Source organism: Melanostigma gelatinosum, assembly GCF_949748355.1.
Source record: "Melanostigma gelatinosum genome assembly, chromosome: 10".
NCBI lineage: Eukaryota > Metazoa > Chordata > Actinopteri > Perciformes > Zoarcidae > Melanostigma > Melanostigma gelatinosum.
In genome coordinates, this window is record NC_136643.1 from 1,198,901 (window position 1) to 1,225,000 (window position 26,100).

Consider the following 26,100-nt stretch of genomic DNA (forward strand, 5'->3'; position numbering starts at 1 on the left):
TCGGATGACTTTGATTTTTGGGCAAATTCAATGACATTGCCTCAGTTTGCCTGAGATACCAAAATTTCACAATTTGAGGGGCTAGCCCCACCAAACTTGGTGTGTGTGTTCATATGAAGCCACAGGCCCTGTGTACCAAATCTGGTGGCTGTAGCACATTTAGATCTAATTGCACCATATCTGGTGACGAAAAAGGGCCGTCCCGACTACATTTGATAGGGCTCTCATGTAGGCTGCATGTCCCACAAATCCAAGCCCGAATGGCATAAAGTGTCCCTACAGGCTTTGGGGACACCCGGGACCATAAGTGCCACTCGGGTGGGATTTTTGGCATAAACGAGAGCCCCATCAAATGTAGTCGGAATGACACTTTTCCAGTTATATGGGTATTTGTCTTTGTAAAAGGGCCGTCCCGACTACATTTGATGGGGCTCTCATGTAGGCCGCATGTCCCTCAATTAGTGCCATTTGGGAGCTTATCCTTCTGACTCAGAAAGGGACGTTCCACCTACATTTGACTGGGGTCTCGTTTAGTCCAAAAATCCCAACCCGATCGGCCCTTCTGTTCCCAGACCTCCCAAACAATATCTGGAGTAGGCTCTGGGCTAGGAGGTTGACACTTATGAGGGGGCATACCTGGGAACAGCCAAACAGGTGTGCAAAGTTTCAAGCAAATCGGATGACTTTAATTGTTGGGCAAATTCAATGAAATTGCCTCTTTGCCTGAGATACCAAATTTCACAATTTGAGGGGCTAGCCCCACCATACTTGGTGTGTGTGTTCATATGAAGCCACAGACCCAGTGTACCAAATTTGGTGGCTGTAGCACATTTAGATCAAATTGCACAAGTACATTTCATGTCACCCAACACCATACTGCCTGAATGGCAACTTTTGTCCCAAAAATATTGTTCCGCTACAATTTAACGCTGATCCAAGATATCTACGTTTGAGGGCGAGATATTGAACGGTTGAAGAGATATGGCAGTTTAAAATGTCAATCCTGAAGTCTGCGGAGGTGGCCCTCGGATGTCCCTTTCGGTCTGATTCGTCCCCCCAAATGGCCCGATTTGACCCATTCGGCCCCCCAAATGCCCCTTTGTGTCCCCGGTGACATGGGGCCTATTCTGCCATTCCGGGGACATTTCCCCTAATGTCCCTTTGTAGGCCAAATGGCCCACAAATCCAAGCCCGAATGGCATAAAGTGTCCCTACAGGCTTTGGGGACAACCGGGACGATAAGTGCCAATAGGGTTGGGATTTTTGGCATAAACGAGAGCCCCATAAAATGTAGTCGGAATGACACTTTTCCAGATATAAGGGTATTTGTCTTTGTAAAAGGGCCGTTCCGACTACATTTGATGGAGCTCTCATGTAGGCCGCATGTCCCACAATTAGTGCCATTTGGGAGCTTATCCTTAGAACTCAGAAAGGGACGTTCCACCTACATTTGACTGGGGTCTCGTTTAGTCCAAAAATCCCAACCCGATCGGCCCTTCTGTTCCCAGACGTCCCAAACAATATCTAGAGTAGGCTCTGGGCTAGGAGGTTGACACTTATGAGGGGGCATACCTGGGAACAGCCAAACAGGTGTGCAAACTTTCAAGTAAATCGGATGACTTTAATTTTTGGGCAAATTCAATGACATTGCCTCACTTTGCCTGAGACACCAACATTTCACAATTTGAGGGGCTAGCCCCACCAAACTTGGTGTGTGTGTTCATATGAAGCCCCAGACACTGTCTACCAAATGTAGTTGCTGTAGAACATTTAGATCAAATTGCACAAGTGCATTTCATGTCATCCAACACCATACTGCCCGAATGGCAACTTTTGTCCCAGAAATATTGTTCCGGTACAATTTAACGCTGATCCAAGATATCTACGTTTGAGGGCGAGATATTGAACGGTTGAAGAGATATGGCAGTTTAAAATGTCAATCCTGAAGTCTGCGGAGGTGGCCCTCGAATGTCCCTTTCGGTCCGATTCGTCCCCCCACATGGCCCAATTTGACCCATTCGGCCCCCTGAATGTCCCTTTGTGTCCCCGGTGACATGGGGCCTATTCTGCCATTCCGGGAACATTTCCCGTAATGTCCCTTTGTAGGCCAAATGGCCCACAAATCCAAGCTCGAATGGCATAAAGTGTCCCTACAGGCTTTGGGGACAACCGGGACGATAAGTGCCAATAGGGTTGGGATTTTTGGCATAAACGAGAGCCCCATCAAATGTAGTCGGAATGACCCTTTTCCAGATATAAGGGTATTTGTCTTTGTAAAAGGGCTGTTCCGACTACATTTGATGGAGCTCTCATGTAGGCCGCATGTCCCACAATTAGTGTCATTTGGGAGCTTATCCTTAGAACTCAGAAAGGGACGTTCCACCTACATTTGACTGGGGTCTCGTTTAGTCCGAAAATCCCAACCCGATCGGCCCTTCTGTTCCCAGACGTCCCAAACAATATCTAGAGTAGGCTCTGGGCTAGGAGGCTGAAACGTATGAGGGGGCATACGTGGGAACAGCCAAACAGGTGTGCAAAGTTTCAACCAAATCGGATGACTTTAATTTTTGGGCAAATTCAATAACATTGCCTCACTTTGCCTGAGACACCAACATTTCACAATTTGAGGGGCTAGCCCCACCAAACTTGGTGTGTGTGTTCATATGAAGCCACAGACCCTGTGTACCAAATCTGGTGGCTGTAGCACATTTAGATCCAATTGCACCATATATGGTGACGAAAAAGGGCCGTCCCGACTACATATGATAGGGCTCTCATGTAGGCTGCATGTCCCACAAATCCAAGCCCGAATGGCATAAAGTGTCCCTACAGGCTTTGGGGACACCCGGGATGATGAGTGCCAATTGGGTTGGGATTTTTGGCATAAACGAGAGCCCCATCAAATGTAGTCGGAATGACACTTTTCCAGATATAAGGGTATTTGTCTTTGTAAAAGGGCCATTCCGACTACATTTGATGGAGCTCTCATGTAGGCCGCATGTCCCACAATTAGTGCCATTTGGGAGCTTATCCTTAGAACTCAGAAAGGGACGTTCCACCTACATTTGACTGGGGTCTCGTTTAGTCCAAATATCCCAACCCGATCGGCCCTTCTGTTCCCAGACCTCCCAAACAATATCTGGAGTAGGCTCTGGGCTAGGAGGTTGACACTTATGAGGGGGCATACCTGGGAACAGCCAAACAGGTGTGCAAACTTTCAACCAAATCGGATGACTTTGATTTTTGGGCAAATTCAATGACATTGCCTCAGTTTGCCTGAGATACCAACATTTCACAATTTGAGGGGCTAGCCCCACCAAACTTGGTGTGTGTGTTCATATGAAGCCACAGGCCCTGTGTACCAAATTTGGTGGCTGTAGCACATTTAGATCCAATTGCACCATATATGGTGACAAAAAAGGGCCGTCCCGACTACATATGATAGGGCTCTCATGTAGGCTGCATGTCCCACAAATCCAAGCCCGAATGGCATAAAGTGTCCCTACAGGCTTTGGGGACACCCGGGACGATAAGTGCCACTTGGGTTGGGATTTTTGGCATAAACGAGAGCCCCATCAAATGTAGTTGGAATGACACTTTTCCAGTTATAAGGGTATTTGTCTTTGTAAAAGGGCCGTCCCGACTACATATGATAGGGCTCTCATGTAGGCTGCATGTCCCACAAATCCAAGCCCGAATGGCATAAAGTGTCCCTACAGGCTTTGGGGACACCCGGGATGATGAGTGCCAATTGGGTTGGGATTTTTGGCATAAACGAGAGCCCCATCAAATGTAGTCGGAATGACACTTTTCCAGATATAAGGGTATTTGTCTTTGTAAAAGGGCCATTCCGACTACATTTGATGGAGCTCTCATGTAGGCCGCATGTCCCACAATTAGTGCCATTTGGGAGCTTATCCTTAGAACTCAGAAAGGGACGTTCCACCTACATTTGACTGGGGTCTCGTTTAGTCCAAATATCCCAACCCGATCGGCCCTTCTGTTCCCAGACCTCCCAAACAATATCTGGAGTAGGCTCTGGGCTAGGAGGTTGACACTTATGAGGGGGCATACCTGGGAACAGCCAAACAGGTGTGCAAACTTTCAACCAAATCGGATGACTTTGATTTTTGGGCAAATTCAATGACATTGCCTCAGTTTGCCTGAGATACCAACATTTCACAATTTGAGGGGCTAGCCCCACCAAACTTGGTGTGTGTGTTCATATGAAGCCACAGGCCCTGTGTACCAAATTTGGTGGCTGTAGCACATTTAGATCCAATTGCACCATATATGGTGACAAAAAAGGGCCGTCCCGACTACATATGATAGGGCTCTCATGTAGGCTGCATGTCCCACAAATCCAAGCCCGAATGGCATAAAGTGTCCCTACAGGCTTTGGGGACACCCGGGACGATAAGTGCCACTTGGGTTGGGATTTTTGGCATAAACGAGAGCCCCATCAAATGTAGTTGGAATGACACTTTTCCAGTTATAAGGGTATTTGTCTTTGTAAAAGGGCCGTCCCGACTACATATGATAGGGCTCTCATGTAGGCTGCATGTCCCACATATCCAAGCCCGAATGGCATAAAGTGTCCCTACAGGCTTTGGGGAACCCCGGGACCATTAGTGCCATTCGGGTTGGGATTTTTGGCATAAACGAGAGCCCCATCAAATGTAGTTGGAATGACACTTTTCCAGTTATATGGGTATTTGTCTTTGTAAAAGGGCCGTCCCGACTACATTTGATGGGGCTCTCATGTAGGCCGCATGTCCCACAATTAGTGCCATTTGGGAGCTTATCCTTCTGACTCAGAAAGGGACGTTCCACCTACATTTGACTGGGGTCTCGTTTAGTCCAAAAATCCCAACCCGATCGGCCCTTCTGTTCCCAGACGTCCCAAACAATATCTAGAGTAGGCTCTGGGCTAGGAGGTTGACACTTATGAGGGGGCATACCTGGGAACAGCCAAACAGGTGTGCAAACTTTCAACCAAATCGGATGACTTTGATTTTTGGGCAAATTCAATGACATTGCCTCAGTTTGCCTGAGATACCAAAATTTCACAATTTGAGGGGCTAGCCCCACCAAACTTGGTGTGTGTGTTCATATGAAGCCACAGACCCTGTGTACCAAATCTGGTAGCTATAGCACATTTAGATCCAATTGCACCATATATGGTGACGAAAAAGGGCCGTCCCGACTACATATGATAGGGCTCTCATGTAGGCTGCATGTCCCACAAATCCAAGCCCGAATGGCATAAAGTGTCCCTACAGGCTTGGGGGACACCCGGGACGATAAGTGCCACTTGGGTTGGGATTTTTGGCATAAACGAGAGCCCCATCAAATGTAGTCGGAATGACACTTTTCCAGATATAAGGGTATTTGTCTTTGTAAAAGGGCCGTTCCGACTACATTTGATGGAGCTCTCATGTAGGCCGCATGTCCCACAATTAGTGCCATTTGGGAGCTTATCCTTAGAACTCAGAAAGGGACGTTCCACCTACATTTGACTGGGGTCTCGTTTAGTCCAAAAATCCCAACCCGATCGGCCCTTCTGTTCCCAGACGTCCCATACAATATCTAGAGTAGGCTCTGGGCTAGGAGGTTGACACTTATGAGGGGGCATACCTGGGAACAGCCAAACAGGTGTGCAAACTTTCAACCAAATCGGATGACTTTGATTTTTGGGCAAATTCAATGACATTGCCTCAGTTTGCCTGAGATACCAAAATTTCACAATTTGAGGGGCTAGCCCCACCAAACTTGGTGTGTGTGTTCATATGAAGCCACAGACCCTGTGTACCAAATCTGGTGGCTGTAGCACATTTAGATCCAATTGCACCATATATGGTGACAAAAAAGGGCCGTCCCGACTACATATGATAGGGCTCTCATGTAGGCTGCATGTCCCACAAATCCAAGCCCGAATGGCATAAAGTGTCCCTACAGGCTTTCGGGACACCCGGGACGGTAAGTGCCACTTGGGTTGGGATTTTTGGCATAAACGTGAGCCCCATCAAATGTAGTTGGAATGACACTTTTCCAGTTATGAGGGTATTTGTCTTTGTAAAAGGGCCGTCCCGACTACATATGATAGGGCTCTCATGTAGGCTGCATGTCCCACAAATCCAAGCCCGAATGGCATAAAGTGTCCCTACAGGCTTTCGGGACACCCGGGACGGTAAGTGCCACTTGGGTTGGGATTTTTGGCATAAACGTGAGCCCCATCAAATGTAGTTGGAATGACACTTTTCCAGTTATGAGGGTATTTGTCTTTGTAACAAGGCCATCCCGACTACATATGATAGGGCTCTCATGTAGGCTGCATGTCCCACAAATCCAAGCCTGAATGGCATAAAGTGTCCCTACAGGCTTTGGGGAACCCCGGGACCATTAGTGCCATTCGGGTTGGGATTTTTGGCATAAACGAGAGCCCCATCAAATGTAGTTGGAATGACACTTTTCCAGTTATATGGGTATTTGTCTTTGTAAAAGGGCCGTCCCGACTACATTTGATGGGGCTCTCATGTAGGCCGGATGTCCCTCAATTAGTGCCATTTGGGAGCTTATCCTTCTGACTCAGAAAGGGACATTTCACCTACATTTGACTGGGGTCTCGTTTAGTCCGAAAATCCCAACCCGATCGGCCCTTCTGTTCCCAGACGTCCCAAACAATATCTAGAGTAGGCTCTGGGCTAGGAGGCTGAAACGTATGAGGGGGCATACGTGGGAACAGCCAAACAGGTGTGCAAAGTTTCAACCAAATCGGATGACTTTAATTTTTGGGCAAATTCAATGACATTGCCTCACTTTGCCTGAGACACCAACATTTCACAATTTGAGGGGCTAGCCCCACCAAACTTGGTGTGTGTGTTCATATGAAGCCACAGACCCTGTGTACCAAATCTGGTGGCTGTAGCACATTTACATCCAATTGCACCATATATGGTGACGAAAAAGGGCCGTCCCGACTACATATGATAGGGCTCTCATGTAGGCTGCATGTCCCACAAATCCAAGCCCGAATGGCATAAAGTGTCCCTACAGGCTTTGGGGACACCCGGGATGATGAGTGCCAATTGGGTTGGGATTTTTGGCATAAACGAGAGCCCCATCAAATGTAGTCGGAATGACACTTTTCCAGATATAAGGGTATTTGTCTTTGTAAAAGGGCCATTCCGACTACATTTGATGGAGCTCTCATGTAGGCCGCATGTCCCACAATTAGTGCCATTTGGGAGCTTATCCTTAGAACTCAGAAAGGGACGTTCCACCTACATTTGACTGGGGTCTCGTTTAGTCCAAATATCCCAACCCGATCGGCCCTTCTGTTCCCAGACCTCCCAAACAATATCTGGAGTAGGCTCTGGGCTAGGAGGTTGACACTTATGAGGGGGCATACCTGGGAACAGCCAAACAGGTGTGCAAACTTTCAACCAAATCGGATGACTTTGATTTTTGGGCAAATTCAATGACATTGCCTCAGTTTGCCTGAGATACCAAAATTTCACAATTTGAGGGGCTAGCCCCACCAAACTTGGTGTGTGTGTTCATATGAAGCCACAGGCCCTGTGTACCAAATTTGGTGGCTGTAGCACATTTAGATCCAATTGCACCATATATGGTGACAAAAAAGGGCCGTCCCGACTACATATGATAGGGCTCTCATGTAGGCTGCATGTCCCACAAATCCAAGCCCGAATGGCATAAAGTGTCCCTACAGGCTTTGGGGACACCCGGGACGATAAGTGCCACTTGGGTTGGGATTTTTGGCATAAACGAGAGCCCCATCAAATGTAGTTGGAATGACACTTTTCCAGTTATAAGGGTATTTGTCTTTGTAAAAGGGCCGTCCCGACTACATATGATAGGGCTCTCATGTAGGCTGCATGTCCCACATATCCAAGCCCGAATGGCATAAAGTGTCCCTACAGGCTTTGGGGAACCCCGGGACCATTAGTGCCATTCGGGTTGGGATTTTTGGCATAAACGAGAGCCCCATCAAATGTAGTTGGAATGACACTTTTCCAGTTATATGGGTATTTGTCTTTGTAAAAGGGCCGTCCCGACTACATTTGATGGGGCTCTCATGTAGGCCGCATGTCCCACAATTAGTGCCATTTGGGAGCTTATCCTTCTGACTCAGAAAGGGACGTTCCACCTACATTTGACTGGGGTCTCGTTTAGTCCAAAAATCCCAACCCGATCGGCCCTTCTGTTCCCAGACGTCCCAAACAATATCTAGAGTAGGCTCTGGGCTAGGAGGTTGACACTTATGAGGGGGCATACCTGGGAACAGCCAAACAGGTGTGCAAACTTTCAACCAAATCGGATGACTTTGATTTTTGGGCAAATTCAATGACATTGCCTCAGTTTGCCTGAGATACCAAAATTTCACAATTTGAGGGGCTAGCCCCACCAAACTTGGTGTGTGTGTTCATATGAAGCCACAGACCCTGTGTACCAAATCTGGTAGCGATAGCACATTTAGATCCAATTGCACCATATATGGTGACGAAAAAGGGCCGTCCCGACTACATATGATAGGGCTCTCATGTAGGCTGCATGTCCCACAAATCCAAGCCCGAATGGCATAAAGTGTCCCTACAGGCTTGGGGGACACCCGGGACGATAAGTGCCACTTGGGTTGGGATTTTTGGCATAAACGAGAGCCCCATCAAATGTAGTCGGAATGACACTTTTCCAGATATAAGGGTATTTGTCTTTGTAAAAGGGCCGTTCCGACTACATTTGATGGAGCTCTCATGTAGGCCGCATGTCCCACAATTAGTGCCATTTGGGAGCTTATCCTTAGAACTCAGAAAGGGACGTTCCACCTACATTTGACTGGGGTCTCGTTTAGTCCAAAAATCCCAACCCGATCGGCCCTTCTGTTCCCAGACGTCCCATACAATATCTAGAGTAGGCTCTGGGCTAGGAGGTTGACACTTATGAGGGGGCATACCTGGGAACAGCCAAACAGGTGTGCAAACTTTCAACCAAATCGGATGACTTTGATTTTTGGGCAAATTCAATGACATTGCCTCAGTTTGCCTGAGATACCAAAATTTCACAATTTGAGGGGCTAGCCCCACCAAACTTGGTGTGTGTGTTCATATGAAGCCACAGACCCTGTGTACCAAATCTGGTGGCTGTAGCACATTTAGATCCAATTGCACCATATATGGTGACAAAAAAGGGCCGTCCCGACTACATATGATAGGGCTCTCATGTAGGCTGCATGTCCCACAAATCCAAGCCCGAATGGCATAAAGTGTCCCTACAGGCTTTCGGGACACCCGGGACGGTAAGTGCCACTTGGGTTGGGATTTTTGGCATAAACGTGAGCCCCATCAAATGTAGTTGGAATGACACTTTTCCAGTTATGAGGGTATTTGTCTTTGTAAAAGGGCCGTCCCGACTACATATGATAGGGCTCTCATGTAGGCTGCATGTCCCACAAATCCAAGCCCGAATGGCATAAAGTGTCCCTACAGGCTTTCGGGACACCCGGGACGGTAAGTGCCACTTGGGTTGGGATTTTTGGCATAAACGTGAGCCCCATCAAATGTAGTTGGAATGACACTTTTCCAGTTATGAGGGTATTTGTCTTTGTAACAAGGCCATCCCGACTACATATGATAGGGCTCTCATGTAGGCTGCATGTCCCACAAATCCAAGCCTGAATGGCATAAAGTGTCCCTACAGGCTTTGGGGAACCCCGGGACCATTAGTGCCATTCGGGTTGGGATTTTTGGCATAAACGAGAGCCCCATCAAATGTAGTTGGAATGACACTTTTCCAGTTATATGGGTATTTGTCTTTGTAAAAGGGCCGTCCCGACTACATTTGATGGGGCTCTCATGTAGGCCGGATGTCCCTCAATTAGTGCCATTTGGGAGCTTATCCTTCTGACTCAGAAAGGGACATTTCACCTACATTTGACTGGGGTCTCGTTTAGTCCAAAAATCCCAACCCGATCGGCCCTTCTGTTCCCAGACGTCCCATACAATATCTAGAGTAGGCTCTGGGCTAGGAGGTTGACACTTATGAGGGGGCATACCTGGGAACAGCCAAACAGGTGTGCAAACTTTCAACCAAATCGGATGACTTTGATTTTTGAGCAAATTCAATGACATTGCCTCAGTTTGCCTGAGATACCAAATTTCACAATTTGAGGGGCTAGCCCCACCATACTTGGTGTGTGTGTTCATATGAAGCCACAGACCCAGTGTACCAAATTTGGTGGCTGTAGCACATTTAGATCAAATTGCACAAGTACATTTCATGTCACCCAACACCATACTGCCTGAATGGCAACTTTTGTCCCAAAAATATTGTTCCGCTACAATTTAACGCTGATCCAAGATATCTACGTTTGAGGGCGAGATATTGAACGGTTGAAGAGATATGGCAGTTTAAAATGTCAATCCTGAAGTCTGCGGAGGTGGCCCTCGAATGTCCCTTTCGGTCTGATTCGTCCCCCCAAATGGCCCGATTTGACCCATTCGGCCCCCCAAATGACCCTTTGTGTCCCCGGTGACATGGGGCCTATTCTGCCATTCCGGGGACAGGCCCCCCTAATGTCCCTTTGTGTCCCCGGTGACATGGGGCCTATTCTGCCATTCCGGGGACATTTCCCCTAATGTCCCTTTGTAGGCCAAATGGCCCGTCCCGAATGGCAGTTTTGTTCCCAAATCAGTTTTGGGCGTTTGCCCCCTGGTGGTCGCAAACCATAAAGGGACATTCGGGCACATGGGTCAAAAACTTTGGAAAATCATAACTCGCTGACCGGAGGTCCCAAGGGAACGCCGTTCCCCCACCTGAGACCTGCCACCCTGCCCTACGGGACGAGCACCCCTCCCGATTTTTAGCGGCACTCCTTCGGTCCGTTAGGTCGGGGACAAAAAGGGCCGATTTTATCCTTCTCGCTAATACAATTGTACTCAGACTGTCCCGGAGTGACCTAAGGCCGGTTAGGATTAACTCTTGCTAAAACCGTAAGGGATTGTTAAGTGGATTCAGTCTCTAGGATAACCTTACAGAACTCAGTTGTTATACATACAATGGCTTTAACTTTTTACTGCCACGAGGAACTTTTTACTACTTGAGCAAATGAATGCACTTGAGAAATTTACTTTAAATGCAGATTAGATATTTATTGCAGGTTATATTTGGTTAGTTTGCAAGGGTTAAAGCTACAGCTCACATAAAATGTCACTACACTTGATTCGTTACGTTAATTTTCTTCTCTGATTATACTCATTAGTTTTAGTTGCCGAGACGGCTCGGCTGGAGCTGGATGTTCAATGGTGCGATGAAAAAGGTTCTTTTGGAGTTGTTAGGAGCGAAGGTCTGGCCAGACCCTCGGTCTCCTCCTGCTCTGCAACGGAGCCCGTCTAACAGTCCTCAAAACTCAGTACAAAGTCTTTCTCGGGCTGCTGCGTCTTCTCTGTTGTCCAGTTGGTAAAGGCGAGCAGGGGGGAGAGGTAGAAGCTTCGTCTTTTAATCTCAATGTCCACGAACAGAGGTCTCTTTTCCGTGAACAGAGACGAAGCCCTCAATACATCAGCTGCAGGCTTCAGTATCTTCTTCCGATGCGCTTGGTACGGCATCCGCGATGAAATCCCGTCTTGCTGTTTGCAAGTTACTTCTTTTATAACACTTTTGGGCTGCTAGCCCCCCTCCTGCTCAATACATGCTCTCATCCCCCCCACCCTCTGGAAAGGATGTTGGGTTCGAACATGTCCATATAAGTCCAGGCTTCCTGCCTCTGACTCATCTCTTGCAACAGTCTTCTCCTAATTTCTGCAAGTCATCCTGACAAGCACTTTTCTTACATCGCAGCTCCGGTCACACAGAACATTTGTTAATCAGTTTTTACATTTGTTAAATCGGTTTGGTTAGTACACATTTGCTTATAAAATGATTATTGATCTCATCCTTCATCATTATTGTGCTTTGTGTCTTTTCTTCTCAACCATCATTATTTCCCCATCCCTTGAAGCCAACACCCTGCTTACTTCCTCTTTCTCCGTACTTTCTACACTCAGACTGCACTATACTCAGATACACATATTATTATTATCAGGTTTACATTTGTTAAATCACTCTATGTATTAAACATTTGTTATGTAACGATCATACACTTTATCTTTAGATTACACTTTAACTATTGATTTCTGATTATATGCTTTTTATATCCTGACCTTCCCCTGATCGTGTATGCATGTTTTCGAGGCAGCTCTGTGGGCTCAACTCTTCTTGACATTATGCACACTATTTTGAGCCAATAAAGTGCTCAGTATCATTACATTCACTGTGATGAACAGGCATGACATGGAGACTAAAGGCCGTACCAGCGTTGGTGTACAATTGACTCAATTCACTGTCAGATATACAGCACGAAGGAATGAAGGCAGACCTGCAGCTCCCTGTGTGCCCAGCTCACATCTCATATCAAAGGACAGGCATTGACACAGATGCTTGATGTTTGATAAGGACACACTTCTGTTTTAGTTGGTTGTCCTGACAGAATGACGCCACTGCTGACAAAGAACTCACCACATCTCATTTCTATCAAATGGACGTGCAGGCTGTCCAATGAGCGCAGCGTGCGTTTAAAGCCCCGTTGTGATGTTGAATTTGTTTGATCATTAAGACATCACAGTAACATTTCTATGCTCTCCGGTTGTCAATATTACAATTTAAGTGACATAATAGCTTCACCTGTAGAGATATACTGTCGAGATGTACAGTTTTTTGCCCACATCACAATATTTTAAAGTCATTTGACGTCTATAGGCTACTCGTGTAATATTACTGCCGTATAGGCTTACTTATGATACTTTACGGAACTCCATGGGTGAGACAACATGTAATTCTTCATTATCAATTATGACTGTGTATAACAACATGATTAACAACATAAGGTTGAAATATGCTACTTTAGTAGCTTATTAGCATTTATGATAGTGGTTATTAGGAATAATAATTATAATAATATTTTAATCCTGTAGTAAAGTTTGAGCACTATAGGCCTATACTCCTTGTTTTAATCATTTCGGTAACTAAAGTCACTTTTCATGTTTGTATTGATCGTAATCTCTTCTTCTGAAACAACGTGTATTTATTAGAATACATATGTAGAAGTGGCCTCTCTATGAAGGCTTGTCGCTACTTGTTTGGAGTGTTGTAACGTTACGTTATCCTTGTTTTACTGACAGTGTTGACACATTGTAGCCTTCATACAGTCATCTAGCCTCTGTGTACCTTCTGGATCCGGTCGTCCACGTCCAGGTAGATGACCCGGTAGGAGGACGAAGCGGAGCCCATGGTCCCCACTCTTCTTCCCGGCGTCGCTGTTTCGCTGTGCGGTTACTGCTCCGTGGTCCCTGTCACCGCTCCGGTCCTAGTCTCACCGCCGTCAAACAAACCGAGGGTGGTGATAATGGAGTCAGCGGACCGACAGCATCGCAGCTGCCTGTTCGTCTGTCGAACACACCGATACAAACTCTGTTCCTCGGACTCTTCCTCCCGGTGTCTCTCCGCTCTGTCACCTCGTTATCTGCCGCATCTCATAAAGCCTGTCCACGCGCGCCCCGCCTCTTTCATTCTCTACAGCCCACCTGGGTCTCCGCGCGCTCACCTACAGGCACGGTGTCTCACACACGTATACAAATACACACACACAGGTGGATTACACAACTTCTTTGTGTTTGTTTTGTGTTCAATGCCCGGGGGAGAACAGTTGTAACGTCTCCATCTCCACCAATCAGAGACAAGTTGAAGTGACGTCTCAGCCCCTCGTGCTGGGTTTCCTGGCTTGGTTTCTGAAGAGTCAGAGTAACAGTACATGAAGACAGCAGCGGTATCAGAGTAACAGTACATGAAGACAGCAGCGGTATCAGAGTAACAGTACATGAAGACAGCAGCGGTATCAGAGTAACAGTACATGAAGACAGCAGCGGTATCAGAGTAACAGTACATGAAGACAGCAGCGGTATCAGAGTAACAGTACATGAAGACAGCAGCGGTATCAGAGTAACAGTACATGAAGACAGCAGCGGTATCAGAGTAACAGTACATGAAGACAGCAGCGGTATCAGAGTCATTTATAGCTAGGTTTATAGTTAGTACTGGTTCAGGTTTATAGTTAGGGCTGGTTCAGGTTTATAGTTAGGGCTGGTTCAGGTTTATAGTTAGGGCTGGTTCAGGTTTATAGTTAGTAGTGGTTCAGGTTTATAGTTAGGGCTGGTTCAGGTTTATAGTTAGGGCTGGTTCAGGTTTATAGTTAGTACTGGTTCAGGTTTATAGTTAGGGCTGGTTCAGGTTTATAGTTAGGGCTGGTTCAGGTTTATAGTTAGGGCTGGTTCAGGTTTATAGTTAGGGCTGGTTCAGGTTTATAGTTAGGGCTGGTTCAGGTTTATAGTTAGGGCTGGTTCAGGTTTATAGTTAGGGCTGGTTCAGGTTTATAGTTAGGGCTGGTTCAGGTTTTTAGTTAGGGCTGGTTCAGGTTTATAGTTAGGGCTGGTTCAGGTTTATAGTTAGGGCTGGTTCAGGTTTATAGTTAGTAGTGGTTCAGGTTTATAGTTAGGACTGGTTCAGGTTTATAGTTAGGGCTGGTTCAGGTTTATAGTTAGTACTGGTTCAGGTTTATAGTTAGGGCTGGTTCAGGTTTATAGTTAGTAGTGGTTCAGGTTTATAGTTAGGACTGGTTCAGGTTTATAGTTAGGGCTGGTTCAGGTTTATAGTTAGTACTGGTTCAGGTTTATAGTTAGGGCTGGTTCAGGTTTATAGTTAGTAGTGGTTCAGGTTTATAGTTAGTACTGGTTCAGGTTTATAGTTAGGACTGGTTCAGGTTTATAGTTAGGGCTGGTTCAGGTTTATAGTTAGGGCTGGTTCAGGTTTATAGTTAGGGCTGGTTCAGGTTTATAGTATAGAATGTCCTGAATGTCCGAATGCTCTGAATGTCCCGAATGCTCTGAATGTCCTCAATGTCCCGAATGCTCTGAATGTCCTGAATGTCGTCAATGCTCTGAATGTCCTCAATGTCCTGAATGCTCTGAATGTCCTGAATGTCCCGAATGCTCTGAATGTCCCGAATGTCCCGAATGCTCTGAATGTCCCGAATGTCCTGAATGCTCTGAATGTCCCGAATGCTCTGAATGTCCCGAATGTCCTGAATGTCCCGAATGCTCTGAATGTCTCGAATGCTCTGAATGTCCCGAATGTCCCGAATGTCCTGAATGCTCTGAATGCTCTGAATGTCCCGAATGCTCTGAATGTCCTCAATGTCCTGAATGCTCTGAATGTCCCGAATGCTCTGAATGTCCCGAATGTCCTGAATGTCCCGAATGTCCTGAATGCTCTGAATGTCCCGAATGCTCTGAATGTCCTCAATGTCCTGAATGCTCTGAATGTCCTGAATGCTCTGAATGTCCCGAATGCTCTGAATGTCCTCAATGTCCTGAATGCTCTGAATGTCCCAAATGCTCTGAATGTCCCGAATGTCCCGAATGCTCTGAATGTCTCGAATGCTCTGAATGTCCCGAATGTCCTGAATGCTCTGAATGTCCCGAATGCTCTGAATGTCCCGAATGTCCTGAATGCTCTGAATGTCCCGAATGCTCTGAATGTCCCGAATGTCCTGAATGCTCTGAATGTCCCGAATGCTCTGAATGTCCCGAATGTCCTGAATGTCCCGAATGCTCTGAATGTCTCGAATGCTCTGAATGTCCCGAATGTCCTGAATGCTCTGAATGTCCCGAATGCTCTGAATGTCCCGAATGTCCTGAATGCTCTGAATGTCCCGAATGCTCTGAATGTCCCGAATGTCCTGAATGCTCTGAATGTCCCGAATGCTCTGAATGTCCCGAATGTCCTGAATGTCCCGAATGCTCTGAATGTCCCGAATGCTCTGAATGTCCCGAATGTCCCGAATGTCCTGAATGCTCTGAATGTCCCGAATGCTCTGAATGTCCTCAATGTCCTGAATGCTCTGAATGTCCTGAATGCTCTGAATGTCCCGAATGCTCTGAATGTCCTGAATGCTCTGAATGCTCTGAATGTCCCGAATGCTCTGAATGTCCCGAATGTCCTGAATGTCCCGAATGCTCTGAATGTCTCGAATGCTCTGAATGTCCTGAATGCTCTGAATGTCCCGAATGCTCTGAATATCCCGAATGTCCTGAATGCTCTGAATGTCCCGAATGCTCTGAATGTCCCGAATGTCCTGAATGCTCTGAATGTCCCGAATGCTCTGAATGTCCCGAATGTCCTGAATGTCCCGAATGCTCTGAATGTCTTGAATGCTCTGAATGTCCCGAATGTCCTGAATGTCCTGAATGCTCTGAATGTCCCGAATGCTCTGAATGTCCCGAATGCTCTGAATGCTCTCAATGTCCTCAATGTCCTGAATGCTCTGAATGTCCTCAATGTCCTGAATGCTCTGAATGTCCTGAATGTCCTGAATGAACCTTTTTGAGTGATACGTGAATGCACGTATCTAGGGGTGAGAAGTCAAGGCACCCCTGCAGAGATCGCCTTGACAAAATTGACCTTGTTCGTAGTGTTATTTAGCCTGCCTCCCAACAAGCATGACGTGGTCTGTACTATTGGATTCACCAGGTCGTCTAGTTTCATACAGAATGAAAACCGTAACATCGAGCTTCAACTGAGCAGCATGTCGGCAGGCTTTCAATTAAACGTTGTGTAATCGTGATACTCTTTATCCTCAGATGTTAAAAGAGATATACGTTTCTATAAACTCCTGTATAGCTAACATCAGATAACATGAGCACATCACTAACTAGCATTAGCACATATATGCTATGCTAGCTACTGAAGGTATCCTCAATGTCTACACGCTGTTTTTGCTTTTACTGATCGTTAATAAAGGTCTGCCCGGCTTTACAGGAACAGTGCTGCTCCTTAATTTCATTGTCTTTAAGCTTCCATCTTCATCGTTTTAACCTGTTTTTGCTGCTGAATCAGTTTAACACCATAGACACATTGTAGACCTTTCTGTCTGCTTCTCTCTGAAATAGCTTTTTGGTTTTTGCATATTAGATTATATGAAGTCAGGGAGTGCTTTGGTGGCAGTGTGGGCTCCATGGTAGCTCTGACAGCTTGAACTTGAACATACACATCACCATGGAAGAGTGAAGACAGACGTGAAACAATCTGAACGGGTCTTTTAATGCACAGACAAGACTGCTATCAATCTTCACATTTAACTTAACTTTAAGAAAGCGAAAAAGCGTATTTCTTTAATTGTGAACTGTTCCTTTAAGCCACTTTGGCTGTTAACCATCTGTAACTTGAATGTTTATTATTTTTCTCAAACCTTTGGGTGGTGAAAGTAAAAGCAGAGGGTACATTTAGTGGAGTCCTAGCTCATATCAGGGATCAAGATTCCTGAAACTGTGCCCTTCCCAATCCTCTGTGTGTGCGTGATGTCTTGTCTGCCTGTGTCACTGAGTGGGTTTCTGTCTGTTGAGCTTATCATTTCGGATGACACCTGCCACCTCCAGCTGAGACTTAAGGCCACTCCATGTATTGGACCGATTTAGGTCTGACCTGTAGTAGTACGCTGCAGAGAGAGCCGTCAACAACACAACCAGTCGAGTGAAGAAAACTAGTTCTTTATTCTTCATTCCCAAAGAAACAAGGAAACATTTGGAGATGTTTTTTTCTCAAAAAGACAAACAACAAATAAGGCACAAAGGTTCAAGTACGCGGCCTCACTGACACGTAATAAATGAACACACGTGGTCTTCGTCTGAGGAAGGCATTATGAGAAAGTGAACAATGAATGAATACCTTTACAATATGACATTAGATAGCACTACAAGGTGTTTGTATTTGGTGGATTTTCAGAATAAAATCTAAAATGTCTACCATGAGCTGTTTGTGTCTTAGTGTTCAGATTTTAACACGATCATAAATTGGAAGTAATTGTCACTATAAAATGTTACTTAAAGTTATCAACATCGCACTGCAAAACATATCCATATGAGGTTTGACAAGAAGTTTACATTCATAATATCTCAGATCAGAGAACCGACGTCATCGGTCTGATACAGAAACAACCTTTGTCCCTTCATTTCAGACAAAGTAAGGAACCGCCACAAACCCAACAGGAATAACTTAAATGATTTAAATAAGTCATTTTAATTAAAATACATTAACATGATCCCACAATCTCTTTGGTTTAAGGCAAAGAAGACACTGAAGCAGCAACTTCCACTGAGAGGAGACGGAGTGGTCTTGGGTTGTGCTCTTCCACACACACAGCATCACATGTGACACACTCATTGAACAGACGGAGGGAGAGTTCAATGGTTTCTGGTTAACAGAGCTACTGGTCAATAGTGTGAGAACAGGAAGCTACAAGTGTTCCCATTGAGCTTGAACTCACTTCACATTAATCACAAACAAACAGACTCGATCCATGCAGATTTCAGCTTCCACCCCATCTATCCAATAGAAATCTGACATTTTGAAAGAATTATAATATGACTTTTAAAGATTCCTACACATGACAGAAACTGTTTCTAAATAATCCACAGAACAAGCCGTCAACAGTTGAACTACTTTCCTTGGTAGAAACAGATCATCTAGAATAACAGGACACGACTGTACTTGTGGAAAGATGCTGCTGTCGAACGTCGTCAGCACCACGCTGAGCTTAACTTCACCCCTCATCGCTGTAGTGGGCGGAGCTCCAGATCGCCTGACTCCACAGATACAAAGTATGAGAGATTGTTCATAATTTAGGTGACCTGGCTTTAAAGGTGCACTGTGGACCCAGATGCATTGTGTGTACCTAGAGCACACAAACTGTTGAATGCATCTACTTCTTTATCAAATGTTTGCAAAGATGATTTTTGATTAATATTTCCTTTACTCCAGGCTGGGCTCCGTGTGTGAAAGGGCTTGAAGCTTTAAGTAATCATCTCACAGCTACTGAATATTCATTGGTGAACATGGCCCCTTAGGTAGAGTTTAAGATGTTCGGTTAAACCCTAACTGTTGTGGTCAAGATGTTCTGTTTGGTCCACGTTTGGTGGGCTCATAAGGAGAAGAATAGGAAGTTAGCTACATGAGGATCCAGAAGGACAGTCATGGAAGTTGCTGTTTCAAAGACTGCTATCCAAAATAAATAGCTCGAGTCCCTTCTACTTCTAATATACACGTCAACGTAAGGCTCGTTTCATGTATCTGACAATCCCAGGCAGTGTGTTCAAGCCACAGGAAGAGGAGGGAAGAGATGTGAAGATGAATCCTCCAGACAGATTTCTGCTGCAGGTCTTTCTGGTTCAGCAGCTTCAGCTTCAGCTCCTCCTCAGGGCCGCTGGTACAGTGAGCTACTTCAGCTGCCACAGCACTGTGTATATCATCATGGGCCTGTGTGTGTGTGTGTGTGTGTGTGTGTGTGTGTGTGTGTGTGCGTGTGTGTGTGCGTGTGTGTGTGCTCCTATGTGGAGGCAGTTCAATCAAAGTGCTCAGTGCTCCTTCAACCTGTGAAGTAGAAACAAACATTAACACCATATTGATAAGTTGGGTGTCATTAAGTTTTACAGTCTGGAGCAATACGCTTCATGAAGACTGAACCTGGTCAATGAAGGAACAACGTTCTCTCACCGTGTTATTAAGTATATTCATCAAACGATTTACTGTCACTTTGTGTTCTGGCTTTAGAACATTGGTTCATCTGATGAAAATAAATGATCATCTGCATTCAACAGTGATGAAGGACGGAGCGCAGAAGAAGGGCTCTTTATCCTTTTTCAATAATAAAGTGTTGTTAACATCCACGAGTGGAGTCCCAATAGATCTCAAGATTGTAAATAGAGCTGAATGGCATCCAGTCCTTAAGAACACAAACCGTAAGATGAATCCTTAAGCTTTCAATTATAGACTATTTCATATTATGACTGGGATGGCTATTATATTAGAATTATTACACTGTGCGATATTACATTATAATATTGATTCCATCTATTTTCATGCACAGAAAATGATGCATTTCTGTTCATTATTGAGATCTGCCTTTACTTCAGTTAGTAATGTTTCTAGTTCATAGATTTAATGTCAGCGTCCCTTGTTCATCTGAGAAAAGATTCTTATAAAACCTGTCACTTTTTAAAATTAAAAGTATTAAGGATGCACCAACATCTAATATTGACTCAATTAGCTGGAGAATAAAAATACAATGTTTAAGTCAAGCCTTCCACATAAAGAATGATCTCTCACACAGTGAGGTATACAGCTCATTTTTTTAAACTCTGGTATCTGATTGGTTCTTGGTATATATTACCAGTGGTGTATAGTAACGAAGTAGAAATACTTCGTTACTGTACTTAAGTAGTTTTTTTGGGTATCTGTACTTTACTTTACTACTTATATTTCTGTTGACTTTTACTTTTACTTCACTACATTTTGCAAAGAAAACCGGTACTTTTACTCCGATACATTTCCCCTGAAACCTTCGTTACTCGCTACAAAATCAAATCTATCTTTAGAAACAAAATGAATCCTGAGAGCAGCGTCAGGGACTGTGGTGGAACACAGACTGCAAGCAGGTTTGGTGAATCAGTGGTCCGAGCAGCAAGTTAAATCATTGGTTCATCACGTTAATGCGCAATTGCAAACAAGTGCTCTCAAAGCCGCGGTGTTTTGATTCCCAGTGATGCCCAGGATGCTACATGCTATAGCTAGCGGGCGACTACATGAGTAGAATTCCACTCTACGATGACTGATTTCATGATGGAAGCAGAAATGGAGGCACCTGCTACTCCCGCAACAAACGACGGTGGTGACGAAGACCAACACCCGTGGATCGCTAGCGAGTTAGTGAGCTGAGGAAGTGTTGAGAGTTGTGCAGCACTAGTTGGCTAACGTTAGCTGTAGCTATATACACGGATTGACAGGAGCCGCGAGAGCGCAGCATTCGGGGAATTCTTCGCAGCTGTGCGCAAGCTGTCTGTGACGCTGAACACACCTCTACCTGCCTCAGCGGCCTGTGAAAGGATATTTAGCATCGCAGGACGAGTCTTCAGCCCAAGAAGAGCGAGACTGAATTCTCGCAATTTTGAAAACCAACTTCTTTTGAAGATGAACAGGACATGTTTCAGTTTCAAGTAATGACTGTGTTGCTGCTTTAGTATTGATCATGTTTTGATATTTGAGTCATGTTGTGGATGATCAGATGGAGTTATGATGGTAGCAGTCGCCCAATTGCAGATTCAGCTTCAGCAAAACCTTTGTGTTCAAATCAGGCCCACAGGAGTTTACAAGGCAGGTGTCCTTTCTCTAAACACTGACCTGATGCATCAAGTGGATATGTTTTGCTGAACATAATATTATGCATTGGCCTCTACATCCTCTAGTCTAATGAGCATACTTATAAACGCACTGTTACAACTCCTTCATCGTGTCATATTGCTTTTCGGAGAATTATGATGATAAGTTCATAGTAGATGCAAAAGTATACTTATGACCAATATATTATGTTGAACATTGTTGCTCCTGGATGGATCACAGCAACCCAATTATGTTCAACACAGCTCCATGTCCTTGGTCATGGTGCCACAGCACTTAAAAGAATAAACTTCATAATTCTCAAAATTCTGACCCTTTGCTTTTTTATTAACAGCATTTACTTGTACTTTTACTTTCAATGAACAGGTTATGATGTTCATTTAATGTTCAGGTTGTGATGTACATTTAATATCAGAAAATTACTTTTGATACTTAAGTACTTTTGTACTTAAGTACAATAAATATCAGATACTTTAAGACTTTTACTCAAGTAGTATTCTAATAGGTGACTTTTTACTTTTACTGGAGTAGTTTTCCAGTAAGGTATCTTTACTTTTACTCAAGTATGGCTTTTGAGTACTTTATACACCACTGTATATTACTAATACTACTTTATCCATACAATATTAAGAAAGATTGAATCGCCATCTAGTGGAAAATTGGTATGCATGTCTGTTCCAGACACTTCTGCTAGCAACAAATGTAAAGTAATATAATGTATGTACCGGTATGTATGTATGCGAGCATGTATGTATGTATACATGTAAGTATGCATGGATGTATGTACGTATGCATGCTGCATGCAAGTATGTATGTACGTACGTATGTATGCAAGTATGCAAGTATGTATGTCTTCATGCAAGTATGTATGTATGTATGTATGTATGTATGTATGTATGTATGCAAGCATGCAAGTATGTATGTATGTATGTATGTATGTATGTATGTATGTATGTATGTATGTATGTATGTAAGCATGCAAGTATGTATGTATGTATGTATAAATAAACACTTAACTGGTACACTGTTCAATGTACTGTATGTGTTCATAGTGTAAAGGAAATTCCTCCGATCATGCACTGTGATCATGGTAACTTCCCTTATGTTTGATCATACTGAATCTGATCATGTAAGCTTTGAATGAATCCTGGCCTGATAGTCTAAACTAAGGCATTGTTGCACACCTGGATGTCATCAGATGATGATGAGAAGGCTTTTGAACAAAGATTTGCAATATACTAACTGAAGGAAACATCCAGAGGGGGCTGACGGTATATTGCTACCTAACCTTTGTCCTGTGTACCTTTAATGCTCTGAGCATTACAAGTGTGACAATACTGGAAGACCTTTTTGTCTCGTTCCTCATTGTCAGAGCGGGATTACAATGTTGCCAATGTTGGAGAAAACCATTTTGACACCACAGCTCAACATTTGAATACAAAAGCAAAATGATTCACAATCTTTGAGAAATAAAGAGTAAAGGAATGAAAGGAAAGTGAGAACATTTAATAGAACAGGACATTGAGTAACATGACGAACAGGAGAAAAGCAGCACTTACTCTACAGCGGAGATGGGATGGGATTTGTTGGAGGTCAGCTCCTGCGTCACGAGCCGTAGCAAAAGCTGCACACAGTCAAATAGTGGTTCATTTATTGATTTCACCACAGATAGTCGTCAGGTTACATATACAATATACATATACAACTCGGGTTCTCTCTCTCTGAGTGGAAGGAGTGTGGAGTTGGCGTGTTTGAGAGCAGTAAACACTGTTTTTCCGTCACTAGTTAACGTTGGATGTGATGGTGTATCTCACGGTGTTTGTGTGAACATTGAGCTGGTTTTGGGGTCTCTGTGAGCGGATTGCAGTCGATCAGTGCGAGCTGTCGGCTGCTAAACGCCACCATGGACATGACCGAACTCACGAGGAGACACGGCGTAAAGATCCCGCCCACTTTCCCGGTGTCAGTGGAGGAATGCAGCCTGGCTGTGGGTGAGCTTGTTGGACACAGCAGCGTGAAGTCCGCTGCACGAATGAACAATGCCGTGGTCATTTCTTTAGATACAATCAGAAATGCGTAAGTGGTGCTAGACAACGGGATCGAGGTCAGCGATAACTTCTTCCCCGTGTATCCTCTCAGCACGCCGGCTGTGAAGGTAACCGTGTCCAACGTCCCACCGTTCATCAGAGATGAAGACATCACCAGAGAACTGTCAAGATACGGGAGGATAGTGTCGACGGAGAGGAAGGTGTCCTCTGGCTGCAGGTCTCCTCTCCTGCAGCACGTGGTGTCTCACAGGACACAGCTGCTCATGATCCCAACAACAGGAGCAAGGAGCTCAACCTGGTGCTCAACCTGAGAGTGGACGACTTCGACCACATCATCTATGCAACAACTGATGATTTTAAATGTTTCAGTTGTGGAAAAATGGGCCATCAGAGCAGAACGTGTCCTGAGAAAAACAGCTCCCATAAGGACCAGAACCAGAACCAGAACCAGCACTTTTTTGTGCATTGAAAAGTATTTTTATGGGGAGTCATTTATATCTAAATCCCCAAATCCATCTGTGAACCTGTGTGCAACACTGAGACTGATCTGACCTCGTACTGGTGAATGAGCCCATTACTTCGTTCACCTTTAAGACAATGAAACGCATCTACTCCCGCTACTTCTATCGGTGATGATACTTTGTTGTTCACGCTTTTTAAAGCACTCACCAACAGAGCAAGGAAGTCAGCAATCATCAGCATGTAGAAGACCTGATCCCAGCCGCCTGGAGACAGCAGCCCAGCCAGCAGGGGGCCCAGTGCTGCACCTGAGAAAGAACAGAAGACATGCCAGCATGAGCACCACGAGGCAAATCATTCATTCATTTTTATTTCCCAATACTCAATCCCACATACACTGTTGCTTTAAATACTCACTGGCGAACCAGATATGGATTCATCTGCCACTGAAAACAGTCCCCAACAAATGCACTGTTTCCTCCTTACTAACAACTACAGTGACCAGCTGTTTGGTTGCTGTTTAGAAATATTCTGAAGAACACTGAGCTAATCGGGTTATTCGTTCAATGTTGACATTTGCTAGGTTTGCATTACTGAAGGTCATAGTGTCCTGAAACTGAAACGGTGCTTGCTGGCTTCTTTTCCTGTTGTGTATGTTTCAGTGCAGAAACTGAATTGTCAGTTGATCAGTGGTACTGACCTACAGATCCTGTGCCATCGATGATGGCAGTGACAGTAGACAATGCTCTGGCATTGCCTTTCAGGCTCTTGTGGGTCCCCTAGGGTCAAAGGTGAAAAGAGAGAGGGAATGAGAGAGGGGGCCTGTGCAGATTTAGTAAATAATCATGTACAAGTTCAGAAGACAGGAGTCAGAGGTAGAGATGCTTACCAAATCAGCAGATACTGCAGTCGTGATGAGGGAGTACGGTCCATTGACTAGACCTCCACACACCAACAGCATGCCTGAGAAAACAGCCTGGGTAAGTTATGGAGTTTCTACCGCCACCCACAGGAAGTATCTCCGGTCTTCAGTTCATTCCCTTCCATAAAGAAAAGTCAACGTCGTTGAAGCTCAGTTACTATTATGCAAGGGAAGTAAGCTGGTCCGCCAGGCTGATGTCGGGCTATTATTGTGTAAAACTAAACAAATATTCACTTGAAATGTTGCTGGTCAGTGGACCCCAGCACCCAAAGCTATTTATTACATAATGACACAACATGAAGAGCTATCGAGTTTTCTTCAAACCAAACAATGTGAAACCAGAAGATCAACAATTCTTCACTTCTCAAAACTACCGCTGAATATATATATATCTATATCTACATAATATATATCATCTCTAGGCGAGCCTCTGAGCGGGCGAGGAGTGTGAGCTGCTCTTACCGATGGTTGGCCCCAAACCAAGCTCACTGATCATGGAGAAGCCGTACAGCTGCAGGACGAAGAGAAAGCACCGCCGTCAAAACATCACATTCTCAGTCAAGCAGCATGATCGCACATTCAGCTCAAGTGAACAGAGGATATCTCAGTCTCATTTGTCAACACGCTTCTGTAGCTACTTTGAGTTATCAGCAACTTTAAAAATGTACGTCTTCTTCATGTATATCATCAACAGAAGACACTGTGTAGTCCGTCTACTGCTCCACTGCTGACAAAGACACACATGTAGCTCCAGTGAAAGATGCTCTCAGTGCTACGCAGCTGACGGAGGCCTGGTGAGGCCGTTCAGGTCACTTCCAGACACGCCTGTATGCTCCTGTTTAAAGCCTGTTCATCAGTCACTTCTCTGCCTGCACGTGTCCATCGTTGACACAGAATCAACTTCCTTTCAGCAGTAAACACACGTCTAACCTCCTGATCTAGCATTGTTAGCTTGATGTATGGACTGTGGATGAGTGCAGCAGCAGCGCAGTGGGAACTCACTGTAGGAGCAGCGAGCAGCAACATGACTGCACAGGTGGTGGCTCTCTTCCCCAGTTTATCAGAGATCACGCCTGCCAAGATCCCCCCTGTGGTGCATGCACACATGATGGAGAGAGGCGACGAGCCGGTCAAACATCTTTCATACCAACAATGAAGCACAAAACGACGCAAAAATACTGACAGTAAGAGAATTTGGGAAGAAAAAACACATGCATGCACATAAGAGGAAAAGGTTAAGAAAAGCACCTACCGACTATGCCTCCCACGTCAAACAGGGTGGAGAGATCGCCAGCCTTCTTGGCATCAAGGTGAGCTGAGGGAGCGTGACACACA

The 26,100-nt window shown here is 44.9% G+C and overlaps 2 protein-coding genes and 1 pseudogene across 3 annotated transcripts in view; all 3 read right to left on the bottom strand.

Annotated features, from left to right (window-relative positions):
• The window catches only part of pde9aa (phosphodiesterase 9aa), a 71,814-nt gene extending 58,419 nt beyond the window's left edge, over positions 1–13,395 (bottom strand). Inside the window, exon 1 of the mRNA XM_079276847.1 lies at positions 13,282–13,395. Coding sequence (XP_079132973.1) covers positions 13,282–13,344 — 63 coding nt within the window. The 5' untranslated portion in view covers positions 13,345–13,395. The remainder of the gene's footprint in view (positions 1–13,281) is intronic.
• A 412-nt stretch (positions 13,396–13,807) lies between these two features.
• On the bottom strand, positions 13,808–18,717 carry LOC306783049 (annotated as a pseudogene). The gene is made up of 4 exons: positions 18,655–18,717; positions 16,324–16,516; positions 15,739–16,252; positions 13,808–13,841 (listed from the first exon to the last, which is right to left on the bottom strand). The product of its transcript is annotated as an uncharacterized misc_RNA (transcript).
• The window catches only part of slc37a1 (solute carrier family 37 member 1), a 41,357-nt gene continuing 32,890 nt past the window's right edge, over positions 17,634–26,100 (bottom strand). The window contains exons 13-20 of the mRNA XM_079277518.1: positions 26,018–26,080; positions 25,768–25,853; positions 25,228–25,276; positions 24,733–24,806; positions 24,544–24,622; positions 24,054–24,151; positions 22,896–22,960; positions 17,634–19,533 (exon numbers count right to left, since the gene is read on the bottom strand). Coding sequence (XP_079133644.1) covers positions 19,518–19,533; positions 22,896–22,960; positions 24,054–24,151; positions 24,544–24,622; positions 24,733–24,806; positions 25,228–25,276; positions 25,768–25,853; positions 26,018–26,080 — 530 coding nt within the window. The 3' untranslated portion in view covers positions 17,634–19,517. The remainder of the gene's footprint in view (positions 19,534–22,895; positions 22,961–24,053; positions 24,152–24,543; positions 24,623–24,732; positions 24,807–25,227; positions 25,277–25,767; positions 25,854–26,017; positions 26,081–26,100) is intronic.